General features: G+C 39.5%; 2 protein-coding genes across 4 annotated transcripts in view; both read left to right on the top strand.

The window, feature by feature from the left end:
* msra (methionine sulfoxide reductase A) overlaps positions 1–19,086 on the top strand; it is a 47,245-nt gene extending 28,159 nt beyond the window's left edge. For 2 of the 3 annotated variants that reach the window (XM_046061355.1, XM_046061357.1), the window contains exons 5-6: positions 8,357–8,463; positions 17,502–18,241. In XM_046061355.1, coding sequence (XP_045917311.1) covers positions 8,357–8,463; positions 17,502–17,672 — 278 coding nt within the window. In that variant the 3' untranslated portion in view covers positions 17,673–18,241. Of the gene's footprint in view, positions 1–8,356; positions 8,464–17,501; positions 18,242–18,736 lie in introns of those variants that run through there. The other variant, XM_046061356.1, reaches the window with a different exon arrangement.
* A 3,837-nt stretch (positions 19,087–22,923) lies between these two features.
* The window catches only part of igf2r (insulin-like growth factor 2 receptor), an 86,663-nt gene continuing 83,651 nt past the window's right edge, over positions 22,924–25,935 (top strand). Inside the window, exons 1-2 of the mRNA XM_046059892.1 lie at positions 22,924–22,980; positions 24,652–24,993. Coding sequence (XP_045915848.1) covers positions 24,724–24,993 — 270 coding nt within the window. The 5' untranslated portion in view covers positions 22,924–22,980; positions 24,652–24,723. The remainder of the gene's footprint in view (positions 22,981–24,651; positions 24,994–25,935) is intronic.

Below are 25,935 nucleotides of genomic sequence, written 5' to 3'. Positions count from 1 at the left end.
AGCAGGTTAGCGCCGCCACCATGTTCAGAGTCCTCTCTCTCTGGAGAAAAACGATGGATCACATCAGCACAGTTCTGCCACAGAAGGCGACCTGTGATTGCTGAAACATTAAAACATCTTCTTGATCATCAGGTTCCTACAGAAGGAGGAGAATTACCAGTTTATTTAACAAGGACCAACAGATAAACACGCTTACATCAGTGTTTTGTCATAAACCTGTGTATTAAACTGAAATTCATAATTCACCCTTTGCTGGTCTTGTTTTCAGACTTCCTGCTGCTGTATTTCCTGCTAGCTGCTAATTTTAGCTACACTTTGTCTCTGCCCGACCTTTCTGTGAGCTCATCTGTACTGAGCTCAGCGGTGAGTTTATCTGATATCACAAAGCTCTGAACAAAAATTAATGTGACTGAGTGATGCTGGATAAAAATACTGAAGAGGTGACAGAACACTGACTGACCACTGATATATGCCGGCCTGATTATATTATTACATACAGTATCTCACAAAAGTGAGTACACCCCTCACATTTTTGTAAATATTTAATTCTATCTTTTCATGTGACAACACTGAAGAAATGCTGTCCCCTCAAAATAACACATCACAAAGCCAATAATGTCTAAACCACAGGCAACAAAAGTGAGGACACCCCTCACAAATGAACAACTTTGAGTGTAGACCGCAGGACACTTTTAACTCTCAACGGTTACCATTATGGCCACATAGCAGAAGGGCAGAGGAAGCTGCAGCGGCAGATATTTTGGTGTGTAATAATTGTGGTCAAATGATGGCAATAATGATCTGTCAGGTTTATGCCGTGTACTAGAAGAAGACATTAAAAAAAGAAGCGGTTACTTCCAGTAAGTTGACCGCAAACGTGTTCGATTTGAGTCATTATACTATCGAATTGTATGCACTCCGCAAGTGAGTACACCGTGTACACAGGGTGATGTGGTGGTGGTTTATTTTTACAGCACATTTCAACAATTCAAAGTGCTTTACATAAAACATAAATGAAACATTTGGAAATATCAAAAAAGACATACAGTACATTTTTTTAAAAAAAGAGTCAAACAGAAAATAAAAACAGGTCTACCTGGTAAATTACTGGTAAATTTCTTTAACCATATTTCTAATGGGTTACGAATAATCAAGATTTTCACCTTCCATTGTTTTGCTTTCCCGTCTCTCACACCAGTCAAATCTCGCGTACAACATCAAGTGTCCTGATGCTGAGCTGATGCTAACGGCATTGATAATATGATCTGACTTATTAAACCATAAAACAGCTTTGTTCCCGTAGGGATTACTTTTATGAATAGTATTAAGATGAAGTAGATTGTTCTAGTGTGATTTTAGTGTCTTGTTCTGTTTGTATGGTGTTGTTGTTGATATGGTTGAGAAATAGCCTAAACTTGTTCTCTGGAACGTAATTTACCTACGGGTATAAATAAAGGAACATGAACCATGACGTGTTTGAACCACAGCTGAACCACAGCATGAGTGTGAAAAGTTTCTCTGACTCACTTCTGCTTTTCACGTCTTCACCGCACGCCTTCATCTGGTTTTAACCACATCCTCAATCATCACAACATCACTTTGTTCATTTAAAATCTGGGTAGCTGTCATGGCTGACTGGCAACTCCAACACATGTATGACACATGTATGAGCATCAGGTCTTCTTTGAAATCCCTACAGTTGTGTGAAGATGACAGTTTCCTGTGAACAAGTCTGATCCAGCGCAAAATCTGAGGAGAGAGGAGAGATGCTGGGTGTCTGACTCTATATGGTACCCACTTTCGTACTTGACAATTTGTTTCTCCTGGGAATCCTGGGAACTGTGGTAAGTAATAGATTTCATGATTTTTCGTGATGTTGGTTGTATCTCTCCATAGGTAGCTGCAATCCCTTTCAGCGGTGATCACAAAGGCAGGCTCTTGAATCTGTTTTTGGTGTGCAAGCTCCCTCAATATTTTCTCTATGTTCTCCGACAGCTGTGAATATCCATGACTTCAGACAATTCCTCTTGGTCAACAAGATTGAAGGATCACTCGCTCAGACTCTGACACATAATTGAAAAAGCTCTCTACAAAGCCCAAAAACAGCCTTCTCCAGAAGTACAGGTGCAAGTTTTACAGGAAGGTACCTCCCTAATCTGCCTACACTTTCCCATTCTTGTTTGACAAAATCCTAACGTAGGTATGGCACTTTAAAGCATTTCTCGTAGTGCCCGGCTCATAAAAGTCAATCCAGAATTCTGACAGTACATCTCTCAAAACAACTCCATCATCCACAGCCTCTTCAAGCTTTCCATCAGGAAAATTAACTTTAAAAGTAGTCATCCTCCATGATACTTTGCTCAGAAAACACTTGAAAGTTCTCTAAGGCTGCGTTCAGACTGCAGGCTAATGTGACCCAAATCCAATTTTTTGCCCATATGTGACTCAGATCTGATCTTTTTATGACCAGGCCAAGTCACATGGAATCGGATCTTTTCCAGGTCGGAATTGGGCCACTTCCATATGTGGTCCAAATCTGATACACATCGCATCTTTTTAACTGAGTCTGGACACTCGGGTTGGAATTGATGCGACTTTGACGTCACTCTAGAGCAGCTATTGTCAAAGGTCTGCAGCACAAAAGCCATAATTAAATATGTGGCTTGCTTCCTCCTCTACCTCGCTATCATATGTTCACAAATTCCCTTTCTTACACCGGAAATCCAGCAGACCGTGAGCTCTCTTCTGAGTTACGTGCATGCTATTTGTCTGAGCGGACACAGTGGGGAGAGAGAGGGAGAGTGTTGTGGGGCAGATGCATTGTCCAGCACCAGAAACCGTAATGAAAAGAACAGAAAGTTGGGAACACTTGTCATAATTCGGGACAATAAAAAAAACAGGAGTGTCCCGCGAGCTAACCGGAGCTAACCTCTGTTGCTCCATCTTTTCTTCTGCAGCCTGCTGCATATGACGTCGTGTTCTTCTTCTGTGCATGCGGGTCACTTTCAGGCTGTGGACAGTTAACACTGCAGTCTGAAGGTAGCCTAAGAATCTGTCCACGTTGGAGAACAATCATTTTCTTCACTCTTTCTCTGTGATTGTCTTCTTCCTGATTAAAAAGACAGTTCCTGACAGAGAGGCAAGGTATCATCAAGACTGGAGTACTCCATCCCAGAGAAGCTTTCTGTGTGGATAATTCCACTGTTGGGCCTCACAGTCTGGCAGAACAAAGACTGGGCCTTGTGACATCTTACAGGCCTGACCCCCGCCTGTTTAATTCCCCAAAGGCCTGAATTGGAGTTATTTAAAACAAAAGGACTGTAAAACAGGCACCAAAGCCCATTTCACAGGTGTAAAATAGTGAGTCGAACCTAAAAGCAGAGCAACTATTGGCCACACTTCTAATCTTGCAGGTTGCCCCGGTAACGCTGCCGGCGTGCCCCCCTCAGGTATAAGCAGACCTGAGCACAGCCAGCACATTGTCTTTTCCACAGGGACAACTTTCTCAGCACTGAACTTTCTTTGTTCCTGAATACAGACTTCACTCGCTGGACGAGCCACTCTGTTTTCTTCTTTTTCTGATCTGATTTCGGATCCCTAAGGAAACTGTTATACACAAGATAATGTTTCATGCCTGCAGAAGGAGATGGATAAACTCTGTGCTTAACTGAGAAGATCACGTCCGTGCTCTGCCTCAGTCGACTTCACTGATTCCTGTTGCTGCCTCCAAAGAATCAGCTGTGCGGTTGAAACTACCGGCATCGTCAGAACCGAGCCGAGAAACTCCACTGGATTTCCTAAAAGGACTGAGGAATCTACTCGCTACCAAAGCGATATGTAAGAGGCTTTAGTCTGTCTGGGCAGCAGATAGTTCTATAACCTTGTTATTGTAACTTGTACAAGCTTCATGTGGTGAGTTTCTGTTCAGAAACTCAAAGGGATATTTAAAGACCGCCGTGTCTTGTTTAATTGCTGTGTGTGCTACGCACGTTGTTTGTGTCCGGTACCACTCGCTGGGCCTGACTGCTTTGTTCCTATTATGTGTGAAAACATATCAGTATTTTTATCAAGCCAAGGAACACGGCTGCTGAATGCAAGTTCACTACAGTCCTTTTCATTGATAAAGTTGTAGCAACCGCTGCTGAATGAACATTCACTGCTGGTGCCTGTAGGATAGACCGCTTTATTGTAAATAGTTTCTCTGTGCCTTTCTCTCCTCCTTCTGCTGACTAACCCCACATGCACACACCACCTGATCTCTGAAGCTAACCTGACCTGTGACCCACAGCAGGCTGGCATCAGAGGTCTCCAATTTTTTTAGTTCAGGGGAGAGAGATTTTCCGCCACCTTGATCCTGGAATCACATGGTCTGAACCGCCATCTTCATTCCAAAATCAGCTGGTAAATAGGCTTTCTGAACCCGATCTGCGACCACCCACGTGGTCGGATCCACCCCCCCCCCTTTTAGTTTCTCCCCCCTTTGTTGTATGTTTTTGTATGATTTGTTTGTTGGCTTTATTTCATTTTATTTAGAATAGTTAATAGTGATTTACTTGCTAAAGTTGTTGATCATTGATCTATGCTTGAGTTGAATAAATCCTGTTGTAATTTTAAGAAGTCGCTGCCTGTGATTATTTGTGTATAAGGTTGTAGTTGTGGTTGCCACAGCCAGTGTACGGATTAACCCTTCTCTGTTTGCCATCTGTAGGTGAACAAACCCTCTTTTAGGCTGATCATACTTGGCTCATATTTGGTTATTGGTCCCTGATTCCAGGGTGTTGCCCTGTATTTATTAATTATAATTAATAATTTTGTTGTATTAATATTTCTAGAATATCTTTCATATTCAGCTAATAACCAAACCTGACCCTATGTTGAAAAACCCAACACCGCTATCCTATAAAGCATATGCATGAAGGGATGTTTTATGACCTGGCAAACTAGATGCACCAGTTGGCTCGACTGGCGTAAAGAAAGGAAACACTCTAGAGGAAGAGGAGAGGGAGAGAGATTCAGACCACACACAGACAGACAAAACCAAAACCCACCAAGCACCTCTCACACTCTCAAAAAGGGACAAAATAAACTCAAACACACCAACTGTCACCTCCCTGCCTGCTACTTCTAGTAGGTGTAATAAAATATTAACAACTCTAAACATTCATAAAATATATATTTCAAATAATTTATCACCATTGATGAACCCCACAAAGGATATTATAGCATTTAAAAGCATTATTTGGAGGTACAATTGTTGGCAGGCATGCAGGCATGCTTGGCATCAGTGCTCAACTGATTCCTCACCATCAGTCCCTTTAGGGTTAGGTGTTTTTTCTGCAACTTCTTCTTCTTGTGCCACAGTGAAAAAACATCCCCAACCACACTTTTTCCCATTTCTCTGGCATTAATTTTGCTGGACCTGAAAGAATGTCAGGCAAAGATTTTAATTCCCTGTTTTTTTCCCACGTTTTCTACTGACTCACTGGGATGGATATGCTTTCACTTGCAATGGGCTCATCATTCACACATTTCACACAATCACTCTGATCTTCCCATATTGTATATGGTCAGATCTTATCAAACATAAACTAACTCTGGATAAACTTTTTCAGCAAAGTGGCCTGTAAGACACTTCACAATCCAAGCGGTGCACTCTTTTTTATATACAATTTTATACACTAGACACTGAAATGAGTTTATCACAAAGTTTATGTATTTATCATCTCATACATATGCTCAGTTAATTTGTTCCATTCTTAGTGGCCCATAATGTTTAGAAAAAACGCTTATCAAACCACAATAAACTCTATAGGACTTTAAATGGAAACATCTGCAATGTCTTTCTAAGATGTGTTATTTACAGTATAATGAAACTACTCTGGTATATACCTCTATACACTCACCTAAAGGATTATTAGGAACACCTGTTCAATTTCTCATTAATGCAATTATCTAATCAACCAATCACATGGCAGATGCTTCAATGCATTTAGGGGTGTGATCCTGGTCAAGACAATCTCCTGAACTCCAAACTGAATGTCAGAATAGGAAAGAAAGGTGATTTAAGCAATTTTGAGCGTGGCATGGTTGTTGGTGCCAGACGGGCCGGTCTGAGTATTTCACACTCTGCTCAGTTACTGGGATTTTCACGCACAACCATTTCTAGGGTTTACAAAGAATGGTGTGAAAAGGGAAAAACATCCAGTATGCGGCAGTCCTGTGGGTGAAAATGCCTCGTTGATGCTAGAGGTCAGAGGAGAATGGGCCGACTGATTCAAGCTGATAGAAGAGCAACTTTGACTGAAATAACCACTTATTATGCGAGGTATGCAGCAAAGCATTTGTGAAGCCACAACACACACAACCTTGAGGCGGATGGGCTACAACAGCAGAAGACCCCACCGGGTGCCACTCATCTCCACTACAAATAGGAAAAAGAGGCTACAATTTGCAAGAGCTCACCAAAATTGGACAGTTGAAGACTGGAAAAATGTTGCCTGGTCTGATGAGTCTCAATTTCTGTTGAGACATTCAGATGGTAGAGTCAGAATTTGGTGTAAACAGAATGAGAACATGGATCCATCATGCCTTGTTACCACTGTGGAGGCTGGTGGTGGTGGTGTAATGGTGTGGGGGATGTTTTCTTGGCACACTTTAGGCCCCTTAGTGCCAATTGGGCATTGTTTAAATGCAACCCGGTCCCACTCCCAAGTCGTCACATATGGACGCTTGGTCAAGAGCCATAATCGTCAGTTTGTCACTCACTAGGGATCCCTTTGACATCATAGTTCGACGTATTGAGGGAAGCCCTGTTGTGTCAGTTTTTGATGGTAAAGGCAAGTATGATATTTAAGAGAAAAGACGAAGTAAGGAGGTGATTGGGGTGGATAGAGGGCCAGAACCCGGACCTTGAAGCAGGAGAACAGGGTTCTACCCAAGTCTTTAAAAAGCAACGACAAAGGGCCTTGACCATGCGTCAGACATTTGACGAGTAGGGAGTGAGACTGTGTTGTTAAATGCCACGGCCTACCTGAGCATTGTTTCTGACCATGTCATTCCCTTTATGGCCACCATGTACCCATCCTCTGATGGCTACTTCCAGCAGGATAATGCACCGTGTCACAAAGCTCGAATCATTTCAAATTGGTTTCTTGAACATGACAATGAGTTCACTGTACTAAAATGGCCCCCACAGTCACCAGATCTCAACCCAATAGAGCATCTTTGGGATGTGGTGGAACGGGAGCTTCGTGCCCTGGATGTGCATCCCACAAATCTCCATCAACTGCAAGATGCTATCCTATCAATATGGGCCAACATTTCTAAAGAATGCTTTCAGCACCTTGTTGAATCAATGCCACTTAGAATTAAGGCAGTTTTGGGGGTCAAACACAGTATTAGTATGGTGTTCCTAATAATCCTCTAGGTGAGTGTATATAGCAATGTAAGTCGCTTTGGATAAAAGTGTCCGCTAAATGAATAAATGTAAATGTAACCATCTTTTCAGAGCACAGCTATCATTAGCATACTTATTTGCTAACAATAGTGTATTTATGCCCCAGCTATTGGATGTTTACCAATAATAATGGACAATTTACCATATAACATTAAGTATGTCTGTGAAAATTCTTAGTTAATCAGGTTATTCACATTGTATATCTGGAAGTGCTAAGTGAAGGCCAACTGGACTTGCTTTTGATCCGTGAAAATGTTTCGTCTTCTTTCTTGAAACCTTCTGGATGAGAGGCGAAACATCTAAAGCAAGTCCAGTTCAGTGACTTAGCACTTTTAGATAAACATTTCATATGTTAAACATGTTAAGAAGCAAACAGTAGCATACATGTTAAGATGCTAATGTCAGCAGGCGCAGGTGAGGCTGATAGAAGTCATTCGTTTCAGTCATGATCAATTTTGACCTGTAGATTACAAGTCAGGAGGACACCAAAGTCATTAAGATTATACTCTGGGGATCATAAATCACTGTAACAAAAATATTTCACTTTTGACCAAAGTGTGGGACTGACAGATTGACTGACGCACATTGCCATCTCTAGAGCCACACCACTGGAGTGGCTCAAACCTTTGAGCTCACCAAACATTGCAGTTGACAGGCTGACAAGCTGACATTGAAATGATGAAAGGATATGTGATGAAATGATCAGTTCACAGTGGAAAAACAGCATTCAGTTCTGCCAAGACAGACAAGTTGTATTTTTGGAAATGCTGTCAGCTGTTGTTTTCAGACGATGAGATGTTGCCTCTGCCAAGAACTGAGGAAGAAGGCATCTCACGTCAGCTGAAATCCTGAAATCTTGATATTCACATTTTGCCTGTGTATGTATGTGTGTGTGTTCAGGGATGCGACAGGGGAATGATATTGGGACACCATACCGCTCTGCCATCTACACCTACACAAAGCAGCATTTCGAGGAAGCCTTGGCTTCCAAAGATCAATACCAGAAGGTATACTCATCTATCCATCAATCAACCTTTAATCCCTCAATAACTGTCAATTCTCCTCTGCTCTCTCTCCATTACATCTCCCTCCTCTTCCTCCAGTCTTCTGTTTTCATCTTCTTCCCTGTCACACCCTTATATATAATGGATCTGTCTGTGTGTGCATATAACATTTCCCATCTACTGTATGTCCATATGCTTTTATAGACAACACACACACACAGACACACTCTCGCTCTCCCTCTGTTGAACTCTCTCCTGCTGAGACTTCTGCACCACTATCCCACCAACAGGGTTTGTTTCCATGGAAACTGACGAGGAGGAGGTTACTCTATTCTATTCTTTTCTATTCTAGTGTAGTCTGGTCTTCATTAGAGTCCCCTTTTCTCTCTTATTCTTCCCCTTGTTCGTCCCTCATTTTCTTTCTAAAGCTGTGTTTCTTTTAGCAGGATTTGTCTCTCTCTCTCTCTCTCTCTTGCTCTTTGTAATACTCTTACCTTTTACCTCCAACACTGCTGAGGGTCTAGCCTCTGAACAAATCAAAGCACTGTGTTTATGTTCTAAATGAAACACTAGCAAAATCCTGGTTCCTGTGTTCAAGCACTTCAGTGGATTTGCAACTTGAAAGCATTATTGCAGTTTTCTGTAAAGTGGGATCATTTGGACATCTTAATCGCTTTAGTTATGCCCTTACTTGTAATTCATAGCGGCCAATAAATAAATAAAAATCCATGGAATAAACAGAGATACAAAGACTTATAATACTGTATCCTTAACAAAGTACTGTTACAATACCAAAATTATACTTGAGTAAAGCCGTTTTCAGATATGGAATAAGTAACATTGCTGGTTTCATTATAATTAATTTAATTATATATGTATTAATTGTAATTTAACGTTAATCCATTCATACATTTTCACACTAATTTAATTTAATGTTATTAGAGTGCAAATTCTATCCGACATGCACATGCATTAAATTGAATTACAGGATATTTTTCTCTCTCTCTGAATTTTTTAACCTGGTGCTGCTGTGGTCTTTATGTTAATCTTTGTAACACAGAGATTCTTATTCTGGCATGAGACCACCAATTTTGTAGTTTGGCTTCAGATTGTCTGAAAGGGTCTTAAAATACTCATATAATTGCTTAAAACACAGTCAATTGCAAAGCATTTATATTAGAGGATCTTTGCACTGATTTCCCAAGGCCTGAAATTTAAGCAGCTTGTTTCCCAAAAGTATCTTTACTAAGTTAAGATAATTGTAAAATTTAATTTCATGCAGCTTGTTATATTTGAGGATGTTTCAGGGTCCAGAAAGGCCATTTGGTAGACATAAACTGGAGAACTAGCTGATGTGTGCATGTGTGCAAACGAGATTAGGGAGACTATTTGCAGATTTCTTCTAAATATTGTGTTTCCTCTTGTGTTGAGTTGAAGTATGATGAAGATGTAATTGAGAAACAAGAGAAGAGAACAAACAAAATGAGCTTGAGCAACAAGACAAAGGTTTCATGTTGTCATAAAATTCAAAATTCAAATGCTTTTATTCTCCCAGGTGGATTGACCTTCACTAGCACAAACAAGATATCACAAATTAATATCTGGATGTTCCTTGATATATGCTGTGGACTTCTTAGAGGATGAATACCAGTGGTTTTGGTGACCCTCTCACACCACCAGACATTTTCACTTGTCAACAACAAACATGACACAAAACTTTTTGTGTTAATCTAAAGGCATTTTACTGTAAAATTGATTGTTGATATTTAAGGTCTCCAGAGAATCAACTGGTTTGGGTTAATTTTTGATCTTTCTTTTTAAAGCCCTTTCACACTAGACAAAAACCCCGACTAACATCTGGCTTTTGTCTTCAGTGTGAATGGTGCAATTCATTCAATACTCATGACTCTGCAGTAGTCATGGGTATTTATTGGCTCCAGCTCCTATTGACAGTGGTGGAAACATGACACCCGGGTGGACAACCTAATTTCTGTCAGCTGTGTGACTTTATATCTGCGCTGTTACATCTTTCAGATCACACAAACACCGTAAACATACCTGTCACCTGCCACATTGCTGTTTAACACCAAAGCTACAGAGTGAGAGTGAGTCGCGCTTGGGGCTGCAAGAGTGAGTGCAGCCCTCAATTAAGTTTTAAAAACACACATTTAAGTGTCTCACATGGAGGCTCTGACACTGACAGGATACAAAGAAATGCCGGTTCAGCCTGAAAGAACAAAATCACTTATAGCGCAAATGGTCTGCTAGCACTCAACAAATAATGAAATAATACACGAAAAACAAAGCTGGGTTAAAGATTAAACTATATATTGTACAATATAGAGAACACAAGTACAGCTTTGTGGCATTTTCACGGTTCTTTGTAGGGTCTCACGATATAAATTCTAAGAGCATAACTCAGATTGACAAGAACAAATGGCAGAATCTCAGAGACCATACTTTGTGGAAGAGCACATGGCATTTTCATGGTTATTAGAATGAATAAATGATAAAACCCAGTGGTTTATTTTACTTCCACACATTCACAACATCGAACTCTACACGTACAAAAAACAAAAACAGGCAATGGGGAACGAGGTCAATCGCCTCTTTTTAGCAGGTTCACCCATGTTTAAAAAACCTGCATAAATGCTAATTTTAGTGTAAAAGGGTATAATACTACGCTTACTGTGTGTTCAGACAGAACGTGAAGCTAATTTTAAAGGATTAACCCTTTTTAAATTTGTTGACACAGTGAGCATGTGTAATGTCATCCTGAGGTCAATATTTCCATTTTTAGCTGGCAGAGAGGCTCTGAGACTTTCTTTCATATGTTGTATGAATTTAGTGAGGTGTAATGAACATTTTAGTCTCTGTGTAAATCTTTAGATTTGTATTCTTGTTAATAAAAGGACTGTTTACGTTCTATACCTTTTTGAATGAGGATCAAATTGCTAAAGCATCTTTCGTGATTTTCTTAATGCAGAGAGATCACTGACTTTCAGAGTTGTCTCATGTAGCTGTGTGTGTGTGTGTGTGTGTGTGTCCTGGTCTGAAAGATAGTTGTGGCCCGGAGCTTTTATCTATAATGGTCATGGATGGACAGAGACACACAATTTCTTTCCGTCTTTAAACTGTTTCAATCCTATGAGATACAGTTGATGGATAGATTATCTTTGTCTAAACACCACATCTCTCAGTCTTTCTAGGTTTGTTTCCTCTGTCATTTTTTTCTCACCAGATCGTCTCCCCCACCCTCTCCCGTGTGTGTGTGTGTGTGTGTGTGTGTGTGTGAGCAGTTGGCCTATAGCAAACACACTCCATGCCAAACCATCTGGGCCTTAAATCTGTCCTCTACAAAAATCGCTTTAGTTGCAATACTAAGGCACACACTCAAACACACATGCATACACACACTGTTAGGATTTGTTCAGATTATGTTTTGACACAGGTTTTGTTTTTTAAATGTCTGTAAATATATATTTGGTCTGAAGTCTCTGTATCTGATGTTTTACACAAAGCTTCTTTAAATGTGAAATTTTTCTTAAAAAGATGAGTGCATTTCAATAATTTAGTGTTTTTCTATCTCTGTTGAGAGTAGATGAATCATTTCCCTGTATTCACATCCTTACATTGACTTTGTTCAGCACCATCTTTGAAATATTAATGAATTTCTGCTCCCAAAAATCTTTCTTGAGTCTTTCCGGTTGACAAAATCTTTGTAGGTGGCTTTCTTCTCTTTGTCCCTGCAGCCATGGTGGCTAACTAATGCTAACTGCCCACGTCTAACTACTCCCTCGTTCCAAACAAACTGAAAATGTAAAATGCATCACAGCATTCAAAATATTTTCCCAGGACACGCCTACCAGACACTTCCTGAATTTGTATTAACATCCACCTCTGATCCTCATTATCCTTCTTTTCCAGCCACATTTCATAGATGCAAACATAAAATGGAGATACACAGAAAAATGATACACAGATGGAAGAAGAGAGAAATATTAGGCCAAGAGTGGTGATAAAGAGAGAAAATAGTGTGGTTAATTTGGTGTCATGGTATTGACAGGGTATTGATGTTCGCTATGCTGCCTGGCTTTATTGTATTGCTCACACAGAGAATGATTGGGGAATTTGGTGTGTATATGTGTGTGTGTGTGAGTGTGTGTGTGTGTGTGTATATATAAGGTACAACAGCACTGCAGAAAATTACCTTGCAGGCGGCTGGCGGTTGTCTGCAGCATGAAAGGAGCCTCCCTTTTCTTCTCTTGCCTCCTACCCATCATTAGGATGTGCACTGCGTCTAAAATGGCAGGTGGAAGTGGTAACTGTGTGTGTGTGCACTTGCATGCTTGCTTAATGTAATAATGTGTGCTCGCTCGGTGGGTGCAAGAATGGGTGCTAAAGCAGTGTGTACTCATTGTTCTGGCATCTCTCTCTCTTGATCCACCTCTCCTGCTACATTTTCTTTTCATGAACACATATATCTACTTCTTCAAGAAAACTTCTCTTAACACAAAACAGCTGTTTTTCTTTCCTCTGAGTTTTCTCTATCTCTTATTTTCTTTGTCTATGAAATCCCTCTCTAGCGCTTTTTAACATGCCAGCTTCACCTTTTTTCATTCCAGTTTTTCATTCCTCTCCTTGTCTCGGGGGTGCTTATCAGTATTGTTCACATTTCCCTGCTTTACCAGAGCAGTCAAGGTATTTGCATTTCAAATGAGAAATCTACTTCTCTGACATGCAAATTAATGCATGTGAATTATGCATTTATAGCAGGCTGCTAACACAGCAGCAGGACCAGCCCAATAAACGCACTGAAACACTGAACAGGCAGGGAGCATGGTCGAGGATGCTACTACATCAGTGTAATGTAAAATGCAGCCATTTTGGGCATAACAGGTGGTGTTGGATTTCATTTCTGTGCCTGTATTTTTAGCTTAAAGCCGACTATAGCCAACATTTTGTCCTGATACTCATCATCTTAAAGGAGTAGTCCACCAAAAATCTTTTTAGAATCAAAGGTGGCTCTGAAAAGAGTGTTGGTTTCTCGGAAGAGATTAGTTGTCTAATTGAATTCACAGCAGTTACAGTGGATTCCAATGTCGACCCAGTATAACAACATGTCCAAACGCATCAAAACATCCATGATGATGTGTCAAACCACTTCTGCAGCATTATTTACTTCTCTACATTGCTCTTTACGAGTATGTTCCAAACAAATGTTGTTTATTCATAAATCACTATCAAGTATTCACTATTTCTGATGGACGTTCTGAGTTGAGGAGGTGATAAGCGGAAGTATTGAACTTGGCCAGTAGTAGTCTAAGATGTGTCCCTGGACATTTGTATGTTTGGCTTTTACTCTCTGTGGAGTATTCCTTCAGAAGATGTACTGCAGACCAGAGATGACTGCATGCAGTGGAGATGTTTGCTTTGCTGTTTGTTTTTAGTTTAATTTTTGTGTTTGCCATTGGCTTCTGTTTTTCTGTTATCCTGTGTGACCTACAGTTACACAAAATCCAGTACAAAAAATACCTTTACCTGGACAACCTGCTGAAACCTAAAGTGTGTCTTAATTCCAGTCTTTCTTCTAAAAAATTATGAAGCAATCAAGCAAAAAAACAAACTTTGCGAGCAGCTTTGCCTTGTGAAGATCAGATGCTTTGACCGGAGTTGTTGTTTCTGACTGGAAAGTAAAACTCTGCAAACTGGCAAATCACGCTGAGTCTGAAACTAAAGACATGTTGATTTTGAAATTCAAGTGAAATTCAGTTACTGCTGAATGATTAAACTTGCCGTTTGGAGTGTGTTTCAGGGTAAGAAAGAACATTACTGAAGTTCTCAAATTACAGCTTGGGCAACTTGTTTGTCAAAGACTTGATTTTAAAATGTTCTTACTTATTTTTAAAGCACTAAATAATGTGGGTACAAAATACAGCACTGATCTGCATCTGTGTTAGAAATCAAGACCAATCAGGCCATCGGGCTATAGTTTGACTGATGTTCAGAAGGTTAATATTAAGATGATGGAGCAGCTTTTAGTTTCTACAATTCACATACAGTATCTGGATTAAACTTCCAGAACGGCTGAGGTCTGCTTAAACTCAAGGCTTATATCAAGGCAAGGAAATGCATTTCTGCTCCTTTTAGAATAAATGCATTTCTTCGGCTAGTAATATTTTTGTTTAGTTCCTTTTTCTCATTGTTTATTCACCCTTTTGAAAGGTACGGTGTAAATAAAAGGGCCTACTGTTTGTCAAAATCCATGTCTGAATCATAAAGTGCAACAGAGAAGAGAGTCCCATTCTGACTAACTGCTGTGTTGTACCTCCACCCTACTTACTCAAATTAAATTGTGGTGTCAGTACAGGAAGTGATGAATCAAACAGCAGGGAGCAAACAGACTGTCCATTAAAAGCTGAACTTGCCAACGTTAGATCTTCTGTGTCTCTCGTCTCTTTGGTATTTTCTGTTATAGAAGCATCACAGACCCTCTGCGTTTGTTTGCTGACATCTTCTTTAACAACTTGAGAGTGCTGACGTCAATGAAGTTTAAAATGGTTTTCAAACAATTACCTCTCACTAACTATTAGAGGCACCAATGTGTGAAATTACCCAGCACCCCTTTAAGTCTGATTGTTTTTTAGTACTAAAAATAAACAGAGAACTTTGTAGTATTTCCCCAAGGAGTTATTTCTACTCAAACTGGAAGTGCATTCTTAACAGGAATTGTACCATTTAACATTAAACCTGTTTGCAAAATGAAGCATCACACTTTAAAAAAAACATATTTAAATCTTCTTTTTTTTTACCGTTGTTCTTTGCTGTCTCTGCCTTCTTTGCACTTAATGTATAGATTTGTCTAGTTGTTGATAGTCATGCAGTCTGTGCCTTGACAATCACTGACTGCTATATTGCTGTTTTTTATTGTTTTTACATGACTTTTTATACAGTCCTAATCTTTCAGAGATATGATAAAAGATTTAAATGTGTAGCATTGTTGCTACATCAAGATTTCAATATGCTATCCCGCTTCTGCCCTCACTATGCATGGTGCTGCACAGCTATGCTTAAAGCTAAAGACATTTCCAATAAAGGGAGTAGACAGGAGTAGGCCTTTTCAGAAGCAATTGTCACAACAATAGTTAGAACTGAGGTATTGTAAAAATGAATTAGTACAATAACTGGAAACTGGATTCACAAAAGTTCAGAGTTTTACGTGTCCCACTAGAAGTATAACAAGCGAAAGGTTAACATCAGTCCCCAAAGTCCAACACAGAAATGAATCTAGGAAACATACACATCCATGAGGGTTAGAGGGTAAAAGTACAGAGTAAAATAGGCTTGCCCAGCAGTAATTAAAGCAAACCTATAATGCTTTTCCGTATTCTCTGTCATATCTATAATGTTACAGTGTCAGATGTTCATGTTAAACGTGGCCAAAGCTTAAAGAAACTAAATTCTGCTAAATCGCAATACAAGAGTGCCTAACAAACGATGGTCCAACAGTCAGTATTCGCTTACATCTTACAAAATGGCGGCTGTAGCAATGTCATTTAAAACTGCTATGAAAGTCTGCCAGCAGACTGATCATTTAGTTTTAACTGTGCTCCTTGCCAGCCTGTAGATGCTCCAGGCCCCAGGGGCCACGTGGGACCACCTGTGCAAAGGAGAAGCACCCAGCAGGGCTTCAGGTCCTGGCCAAATACCCGAGGCCTGCATGACCTCTGGTTCTCTGGCTAATGAACAAAATAGGATGGATGTAGGAGCGGAGGGTCTGTTGGGTGAAGTAAACACTGGTGATACTTGTTAGATGAGAGCTTTAATTAAAATGGGTGCTTTCCAGTCAGTGTCATTTACCTCGTGATATGATGGATTTGATAAAGTTGGATTTGATAAAGCTGTGCCGAATGTCTCTGACAGACTTTGACTTAGTCAAAATGACAGTATGTCTTGATCTTTTATTATTAATAAAATGCTTCTTCACTTTGAATTAATTTAAAACATTTCTGTAAACTATCATGTATAGCTGAAACAACCTACTTAATCACAGGATATGGAACATATAATTAAGCTGTAAATTATAGTATGCGATAGTTCTTCAGTTGAGTACTCAAATTAAATGGGACATCCGGTTATTAAATATATATTTAACCTGAATACTCAGCCAGTAAATGAAGCAGTCACATACACTTCTAACCAGATGTAACCATGGAACAATGTTGACTGTACCTTAATCATGGCTGGATCGAAAAGGTGAGGTGATGTCATCAAGAAACACTGATAACGATTATATACATGTATGTCTTATGTTACGTATTGACATGTCTGACTTTACTTACAGCTTCCTGTTTTCTAAAAAAACCAAAAAACATCAGAGACTCTGGGTCTTTATCCCTTTCTGTGCAGACGTCATGTCAGAAGAACAGCAGCTTTTTAGATAAAACATGTTGATGTTGAACCCAATGTACGGGGGGGTGCATTGGGCTCCACAATATGAGGAAATGATAAGCTTTGCTGTAAACATGCATGTACACATTAAAAAAAAAAACAGTAACACCCCCCCATCAGGAATTCACGAGTTTCACCAGTTTCACAAGTGTGTGTGTGTCTTTTCTTGCTTGCCTTGTCTCTTTGTTTCCTTTAACTTACCCACACACCATCTGGTTGAGTAATTTATATCACGAGGAGAAGGTGTTATCACCAACTTATTCCTTGTGACTGTGTGTGTGTGTGTGTGTTGTCTGTTTTCCTCAATATCAGTACCTTGAGCTACACATGTATTTTGATGTTTGATGATGAGTTATTGAAACAAAACCAGAATATCTGCATTTGTTTCCACTTACAATCCTCCAAAAGTAGGGGCGATTCAAATAAAAACACAACTTTTTAAGTTTTTAACATTGTTCAGATCAAATAGAACTTAATTTCCAATCATACACTCTATTATTGTTTTATTGTGTATAGATATGTTCTTGGCATATTTCCTGATTTTTAGCCAGTTTATAAATTCATAAAGTCTTTATTGCTGCTTCTTTCAGGTACTAACAGAGGAAGGTTTTGGTTCGATTACAACAGAAATAGCGGAAAACAAGCCATTCTACTATGCTGAGGATTATCACCAGCAGTACCTGAGTAAAAACCCTGATGGATACTGTGGTCTGGGAGGGACAGGAGTCTCCTGTCCAATAGGAATCAAGACGAAGACATAGCTAGCCAATGACCAAGAACCATCTCCAATCTGTTCAGTAAGGATGCAACGATGAAGTGCTTTTTAAGATTTAAAATGCATATACCAAATACAAAAAGATTAAAGAATCTGACTTTTTAAAATCTTTTATTGATGAATCCAAGTGCTCCATTTCTGAAAAGAATCTAGCTATGATTGTCAAAAGCTGTAGCTCAGTTTGTGCTGAAAGAAAAACACTCAGTGCAGATTTGTGCCTGATGTAACTCACAACATAAACTGCAGACAAGAGGCTGACAAAGACTGTCAGTCTTCTCAGCTATTTGCTAATAATAAATGTATGTATCTTATATGTACTGCAAAAGTGATACAACACGTCAACACGTGAAAGACAAAATATACTCCTTAACATTGCAATACAATTTCATATGTTAGATATATGAAAGTGTGTGTCATTTAATGCAAACCTGTAAGAGGGTTACATAGAATGACCAGAATTTGTTTATCCACATTTCATAGATTTGTTTTGAATAACAACTGCAGATAAAAAGTACGTCTGTAGAGGAATAAAACATAATAAAATCTTCTGAAATCCGAAATCTGTCTCTTTTCAGTTTCCTGACTTGTATTTGCTGTTTAAATATATTCTCACTGTACTATGCATATCATTTTGGAAAGAAAATAAATAAATAGTACATTAAATTATCCACTAGAATATCTTTTTGGCTCACAGATCACTTTATTCAGTATGTAAAACGAATGTTCAGCCTAGGAGAAAATGGTGAATTTAATAAATTGCTGTTTCTACATTAACAAAGTCAGCTTAATGTCATGGGTTTGCTAATCCAGATCAGAAGATTCTCTCTGCTCCCTTAGCTACCTGGATGGTTTAAGCTTTGTATTATTTTCTGTGGCTGCAGACTAGGTGAAAAATGTATTTATATGTTTGCTCTTTTGTGGCGTGGTGTGTGCTGTGTTCTGGGCATGATTTTGGATGACCTCCTTTCTCTGATCTTTGCCTGAAGTAATGTTCTAGTTCGTGACTCATCTGTCATTGCTGTTAATCTGCATGCATGTATGTTTGTACAGCACGTGTGTTTTGATGGTAAACCACACACCAGCAAGAGGAGGAGTGTGTTTAGTGCCAGGCCCTCCAAAGCTTGGCATCGCCATCACAGAGTCAGAAAAAAAGCAAGAGAGGGACGAGATCAGTCCCTTTCGAAATGGCTAAGCGCCATCTTGGACCTAGACTACGTTGGATCGCCTCCATGATGCAGGCTGCAGGACCACGGCTCAACTGGCTTTTCAAAGCCAAATCTGACCACTATTTTGGGAAAGAAGCTAATGATGGCTGAGATTTTGTTCAAATATTCATTTAAATTTGTCCAATTTGGTTTTACGTTAAAGAAAATAAAGATTGTTAACATTTGCTCCTTTAATCTTTGTGAATGTGTTTTTTTGTAACGGAAAAACATCGTTCAATAAACTATCAGTGTAGAATTGATCAATTCTATAATAAAATGTGTTGGCAAGAAATATATATGACCACATTTGATTTCATTTGAAATCTTTATTTCGAACATGCAAGAGAACGTATATAAAAAATAACAATAAAAATAAATTAATAAATGAATAAAAAAATGTTTAAAAACATAGGAGAAAAAAACAACAACAGATGAGCAGCAAACAAAGTACACTTCTTTCCTGTGTTAACATACTTCTATCACATGTGCGAAAAGGAGTAGAAAGAAGTAAAACTTATGTACTCCTACCCCTTTAATTCTTACATTCCTTCAATTTACAATATTTATATTATTATTATGTTGTTATATAAATCCATATATATATATATATATGTATGCATACATACATACATTTTTTTTTCATATACACAATATTAAAGTGACCACTGAAAAGTATTTATTTATCTGACCTTGATTATGTACTTATTCAAACAGCAACAACAAAAAAACTAAACTAAACAACAAACAAAAGACAAAAAAACCCAAACATAAACAAAGGAGCACTTCTACTTTTACTACAGTGCTTCTCGATACCTCCTGAAAACCATTTCTTTGTACATTTTTTTGAAAAGGAATGTGTTTGGGCATTGCTTTAGGTTCTCATTTAGTTTACACATTCAATTCAGGTTGACGTTTTGCTACAGCAAACTTTTGAAATGTTGAGCTTCGACTGCATAAATGGTTCTGATAATTGACAAGTTATCACTTAGCATCAACAAATTACAGACTAACCTCCTTGTAGACCACCTTGCCCTGTACCATACATCCATATCGTATGAAGATGATGATTTTTTAGGGCAATATTGGCTCAATAAATATCAGTGTGACCCCCCAAAACAACCCCTTTGTTCTGTCAGTGTTTGCTGGTTGTGTTTGTGTTTGTGAGTTGTTTAAAGAACAATACCTCAGAGTCCTGTGAATTTTAAAAATCTCAATGTGGTTTCAATTAACTTTTCTCTTGTGAAAGGGTATTGCATTCGCTTGGTCAAAACAAACCATAAAATTTGCCTGTGAAGTAGCTGTAGTGCCTCGCCTGGAAAAGGGATACCAGGGTACTCTTCTGGAGCCAGACCTCGGAGGGGAGCTCACCAGCAAGCGTCTGGTGGCCAGGCTTTGAACCATGTGGCTTGGTCGGACACAGCTCGAAAGATCTACATAGAGCCACCGCCCTGTGGGCCCACCACCTGTAGGGATTGGCATAGGGACGTGGAATGTCGCCTCTTTGGCGGGAAAAGAGCCAGACCTGGTGTGGGAGAAGTGGTACCAACTAGATATAGTAGTATAGGCTAACCTCTTGGGCTGGACTCTCTCCTTCTCTGGAGTTCCCCAGGGTGAGAGGAGCTGGGCGGTTGTGGGGATGTTAACTAGCTTTCAGCTGAGCATTGCTGTGTTGGAGTACAGGTAAGAGAAGGAGAGGGTTGCCACTACGCAAGGAAGGTCATGACTGTTGTGCATGCATATGCACTGAACAGCAACTCAGAGTACCAGGCCTTCTTGGAGAAATGATTGAGAAACTGGGTAGGGAGTGATTGGGAGAAATGGCCTGCCTGATCTGAGCCAGAGTTGTGTTTTGTTATTGGACTTCTGTGCTAGTAATGGATTGGCCATAATAAACACCATGTTAGAGCATAAGTGTACATGGTATCAGAACACTGTTCGTGGCATCTTCAACTACCACCTCTGGAAGAATTTCTTGCACATCCCTAGGGAGGTTGGGTACATGGAATCTGAGTGGGCCATGATCAAAGCCTCCATTTTAGAGGCGGCTAGCAGGAGCTGTAGTCAGAAGGATATTGGTGTCTGTTTTGGTGGTAACCTAAGAACCCACAGGTGGATTGAGGAAGCCTTCAAGCTGATGAAGGAGGCCTTTGGGCTTGGTTGGCACAGGTGTCTCCCGAAGCAGTAGACAGGTACCGGGATGCCCGAAGGGCTGCAGCTTCTGAGGCCGCTGAAGCAAAACCCGGGTGTGGGAGGAGTTTGGGGAGGCCATGGAGAGTGACAGGTTTGAGAACCTCAGAATTGTGTCTCTGCTTTTTGCAGGTTACATGGTTCTGTTGGCCTCATCAGACTGTGACTTCCGGCAAGCACTGGAGCAATTTGCATCTGAATGTGAAGCTGGTTGGGACGAGGGTAAGCACCTCTAAGTCTGAGGCCATGGTTCTCTCTTGGAAAATGGTGGATTGCCCCTCCAGGTTGGGAGTGAAGTACCCCAAGCGAAGGAGATTAAGTATCTCTGGATCTGGAACACTGCAAAATGGAGCACGAGATGGACAGTGTACCGGACTATTGTGTTGAAGAGGGAGCTGAGCCAGAAGGCAAAGCTTTCTATTTACCAGTAAATCTATGTTCCAACCCTCAGCTATGATCATGAGCTGTGGGTGGTGACTGAAAGAACGAGATCACGGACACAAGCGGCCAAAATGAGTAAGGCTGGGCTAAGCCTTAGAGATAGGGTGAGGAGCTCAGACATCCGGAGGGAGTTTGGAGTAGAGCCGCTCCTTCACATTGAAAGGAATCAGTTGAGGTGGTTCGGGCGTCTTATAAGGATACCTCCTGGGCACCTTCCTTTGTGGTCTTCCGGGCACGTCCGACTGAGAGGAGACCCAGAACGCCTTGGGATGTCTCAGGAGGAGCTGGAAAATGTTGCTGGGGGGAAGGATGTCTGGAATACCATACTTAGCTTTCTGCCACGTGACCCAACCCTGCATAAGCGGACGATAAAAATGGATGATGATATCATTTCTGACAAATGACTCAATGTACTTATTGGACAATATTCAGAAAATGCTCTGTAAGATGTGATGAATGATAATTAATATCGGATATGATGATGTGTGCTTGTATAAATTCATTTCAAAGGTTTCACACAATTATTAAACCAATTTTTATAATAATGTTGGGCATTAAAATGTAGGCACTTTTTAAAAACGATGTAATCCCCTTTGCTGACTTTTTATTTCATCAGGATCAGTTTAAAAAATAGCAGGCGTTACATATTCCCACTGCTAGTATAGTATAATCAATACTAGAATACTGAACAGAATGTGAACAGAATTGAACAGGACATAGCTTTTTGTTTTAAGGAACTCCTAAAACATTAACAATCTCTAAATCTTATACTACACATAGAGCATACAGACAACATGATTATATGTTATATTAGCCCCAATTGAACACTGGGTCTGAATCCAGAACACATTATTATGCTGCCATCATGTGGTATGTCCAAGGTATGAGCACATGGATCTCTGAAGTAACATAAACTAACACACAGAATTTGAGACGCCTGAGAAAGTAAGAATTCACACAAAAACCATTTCAGATGTCACAATGTAATGCACCAATGGTGACATTACTGCAGATATTAACAAGTCCCCCTTCCCTTTCTTTTTGGATGAAGAAACACTGACAAAAGATCTGTGCAAATTTTGCCACATAACCTATTGCTCACATATTTACATTTTATCAACGAAGACTTGTTTGGGTGTAACAGAAAACGCATAGGCTGAAATGTATTTTCTAGGACAAAAAATAAAATAAAACAATATCTAAAGGTCTAATTATAAACATTTATTTCTTGCGCCGCCAAGAAGCAAACGGCAGACTTTTGGTTATTCATTATTCTATCATTTAGCCTATATTTTACCTTTCAGAGGAGAAAATAAACCATAAAACCATCAAAACGAATTATTATCGGTTTATTTTGAAGGGTTAGTTGTTTAATGGTGTGGTCACCATGATGCCTGGTAACGGTAGCAACAGTAAACGTCCCTCAACTGTAACTCAACTCAGCTTGATCCAAGACGAAAGGTAACTGACTAACATTCAATTTAAAAAAAGTAGCCTAATTTAGGTGTCAATTGTCACTGCTTCATGAAATCCTGACTCTCCTTAGAAGAGAAATTCGAAGGTTGTTAGTTACTAGTAGGCTGCCGACTTTGACACACTGGTTCGCTACAAGTTTGACATTAACTTAAGGCTAAAACATTTTGATTCATTAATTGACTGACTCTGTTTGTACAGTAAACTTATAGATTTTTTTAAAATGTTAGTTTGGTGTTCGTTGAAAAGTTTTGAAAGTCCCATTAGTTATACTACTGTAGTTAGTCATTTTCATTTTCATTAGGCATTTTAATTTTTTTGGACTAATGTTTGAAATAGCCTAACTCAAGTCAGTTACTTGACACATTGCCATTAGGCAGTTCTGAAGACATTTCCACATTGCTCATGTATTCAGAAATATTGAAAAGTGGTGGAGGAACATAGGAGCTCAGATTTGGGGTGTGAAGAGACACTTAGCTCGTGAAACAACACATGATATGCGATATTAAGGTTAAGAGATCAAGATGAATAATAATTAACAATAATTTTGATCAAATTTTGATTATTAAACACTTCATTTCCTGCATTCTGGTGAAAGTTTCTGCACCAATTTATGGTGGAAATGTTTTTATTTATGTAAAGTACACACAAAATGCAGGTATCATGTGACACTAGAATATAAGTCAGGGCAGCTCTCAGGCATTCTTTGTTGCTTTCAGATCTGTTTCTCCTGTAAATCAGCTTTTCTCATGTCATATCATCCTTGCTGAGGCAGCACATATGTAAGCAAGATTTAATTCTCCCTACTCTTTTGTTATGTTCACAAGGAGAGAACAGAAAACTTGGCCAAAGAAAACTGTATTGAGAAGTTGTTAATGTTACTGACTGGTGCATGCATGGTTTTGAATCATTTTATAATCAGTAGCTTGTTTTTGTTTTGTTTTTTAGCTTAATTTACTTTTTTTGGACAATGCACATTTGTTTCTTCTATATTTTAATTGTATTGCATGTTTTCTGAATGTTTGTTTTAACAAATTATGCTTTAATAAAGTGATGGGGACAAAATCAACATTTCAAAAAGTGGTGGGGACATGTCCCCAGCGTCCCCAGTGTAAAAGACACCTATGGTTGCAACCTGTTTTCCTAGTTGCTACCTTGCTCACTTATCAACACCAAGTTAGAGAAGTGGCTAACAGCAGGTTAACATTATGCAACACTTTGCCAAAGCTAATGGCATGTCACTTGGACTCAGATATACCCATTTGACTATCCATCATTATAATGTATATATGCTATCAAGCAGGAGTCTTCTGTCAATATTTTAAAATACACAACTCAAGTTTCAGTTTTTCCATAAGACTAAAGAAAGAACCCTAACTGTGGGAAAAAATCAAGTTAAAGAAAGAGTTAAAGAAAGGCTAGCAAGGAGAGGAGGTAGGGCTGTAGTTCTCTAGGCCTATATCTTAATTTTAGTGTAACACATTAAGTAATGAATTAGGCTTAAGGGTCTGCATTAATTATTAGCATATATATTCCCACTACCAGTTGCTTTGTCCCACTTTTGAGAGTGATTCTCAAACACAAACAAATATTGTTTCAGGCACAGGGTGGCACTGTGGCATTTTTATATTAATTATAATCCATTTGTATTTTTTGTAGCTGGCGATTTTCCGATGAAGACAAGCTCGGTACAAAGGAGTTGTGTATAGGTTGAGTGAGTATCGTCCAACAATGTCTGCTGAAATACCCATGGAGAGACTGTACCATAGAACATGCACAGACTCAAATCAGTCAGTTCAGTCTCCTGCACATATCCCACCTACTGGAATCAGCAGGGTTGAGCACCAAGAGGGTAGACTCGGTTTGCTGGCCTTACAGGGTGAACCAGTGGTTGGCAAGACTCACCCTACCTTCTCCTCTCTTCTGAGCCTCGATGATGCTATCCCCACTGGACAATACCAGCCAGATGCCTTTCAGGCCGGTAATCAGACTATGCAACAAGTAAGTGTGACATTTCTGTATTATACAAACTGTCAATGATCAAATGAAAAGTACAAAATATGTTCATTCAGTAAAATTGGTTATTGACTTACAATGGACTTTGAAAACAGTGTCAGTTTCTCAGAATCGATACAGAAGAAATCAACTGCAGAAGAAGCAAACAACTACTGTATTTCTTAACAACATTAGCCTCATTAAACCAGAATGCCTTCCAGCCAAAACACGTTAGACACACACATCTTATCACAGCAGGTCCTTGCATGTACAGTGAGGAAAATAAGTATTTGAACACTCTGCTATTTTGCAAGTTCTCCCACTTAGAAATCATGGAGGGGTCTGAAATTGTCATCGTAGGTGCATGTCCACTGTGAGAGACATAATCTAAACAAAAAATCCAGCAATCACAATGTATGATTTTTTAACCATTTATTTGTATGATATCTGCAAATAAGTATATGAACACCTGTCTATCAGCTAGAATTCTGACTCTCAAAGACCTGTTAGTCTGCCTTCAAAATGTCCACCTCCACTCCATTTATTATCCTAAATTAGATGCACCTGTTTGAGGTCGTTAGCTGCATAAAGACACCTCTCCACCCCATACAATCAGTAAGAATCCAACTACTAACATGGCCAAGACCAAAGAGCTGTCCAAAGACACTAGAGACAAAATTGTACGCCTCCACAAGGCTGGAAAGGGCTACGGGGAAATTGCCAAGCAGCTTGGTGAAAAAAGGTCCACTGTTGGAGCAATCATTAGAAAATGGAAGAAGCTAAACATGACTGTCAATCTCCCTCAGACTGGGGCTCCATGCAAGATCTCACCTCGTGGGGTCTCAATGATCCTAAGAAAGGTGAGAAATCAGCCCAGAAATACACGGGAGGAGCTGGTCAATGACCTGAAAAGAGCTGGGACCACCGTTTCCAAGGTTACTGTTGGTA

The sequence above is a fragment of the Micropterus dolomieu genome, linkage group LG10 (genome assembly GCF_021292245.1).
Source record: "Micropterus dolomieu isolate WLL.071019.BEF.003 ecotype Adirondacks linkage group LG10, ASM2129224v1, whole genome shotgun sequence".
Classification (NCBI taxonomy): domain Eukaryota; kingdom Metazoa; phylum Chordata; class Actinopteri; order Centrarchiformes; family Centrarchidae; genus Micropterus; species Micropterus dolomieu.
This window is presented reverse-complemented; position numbering and strand designations above follow the sequence as displayed.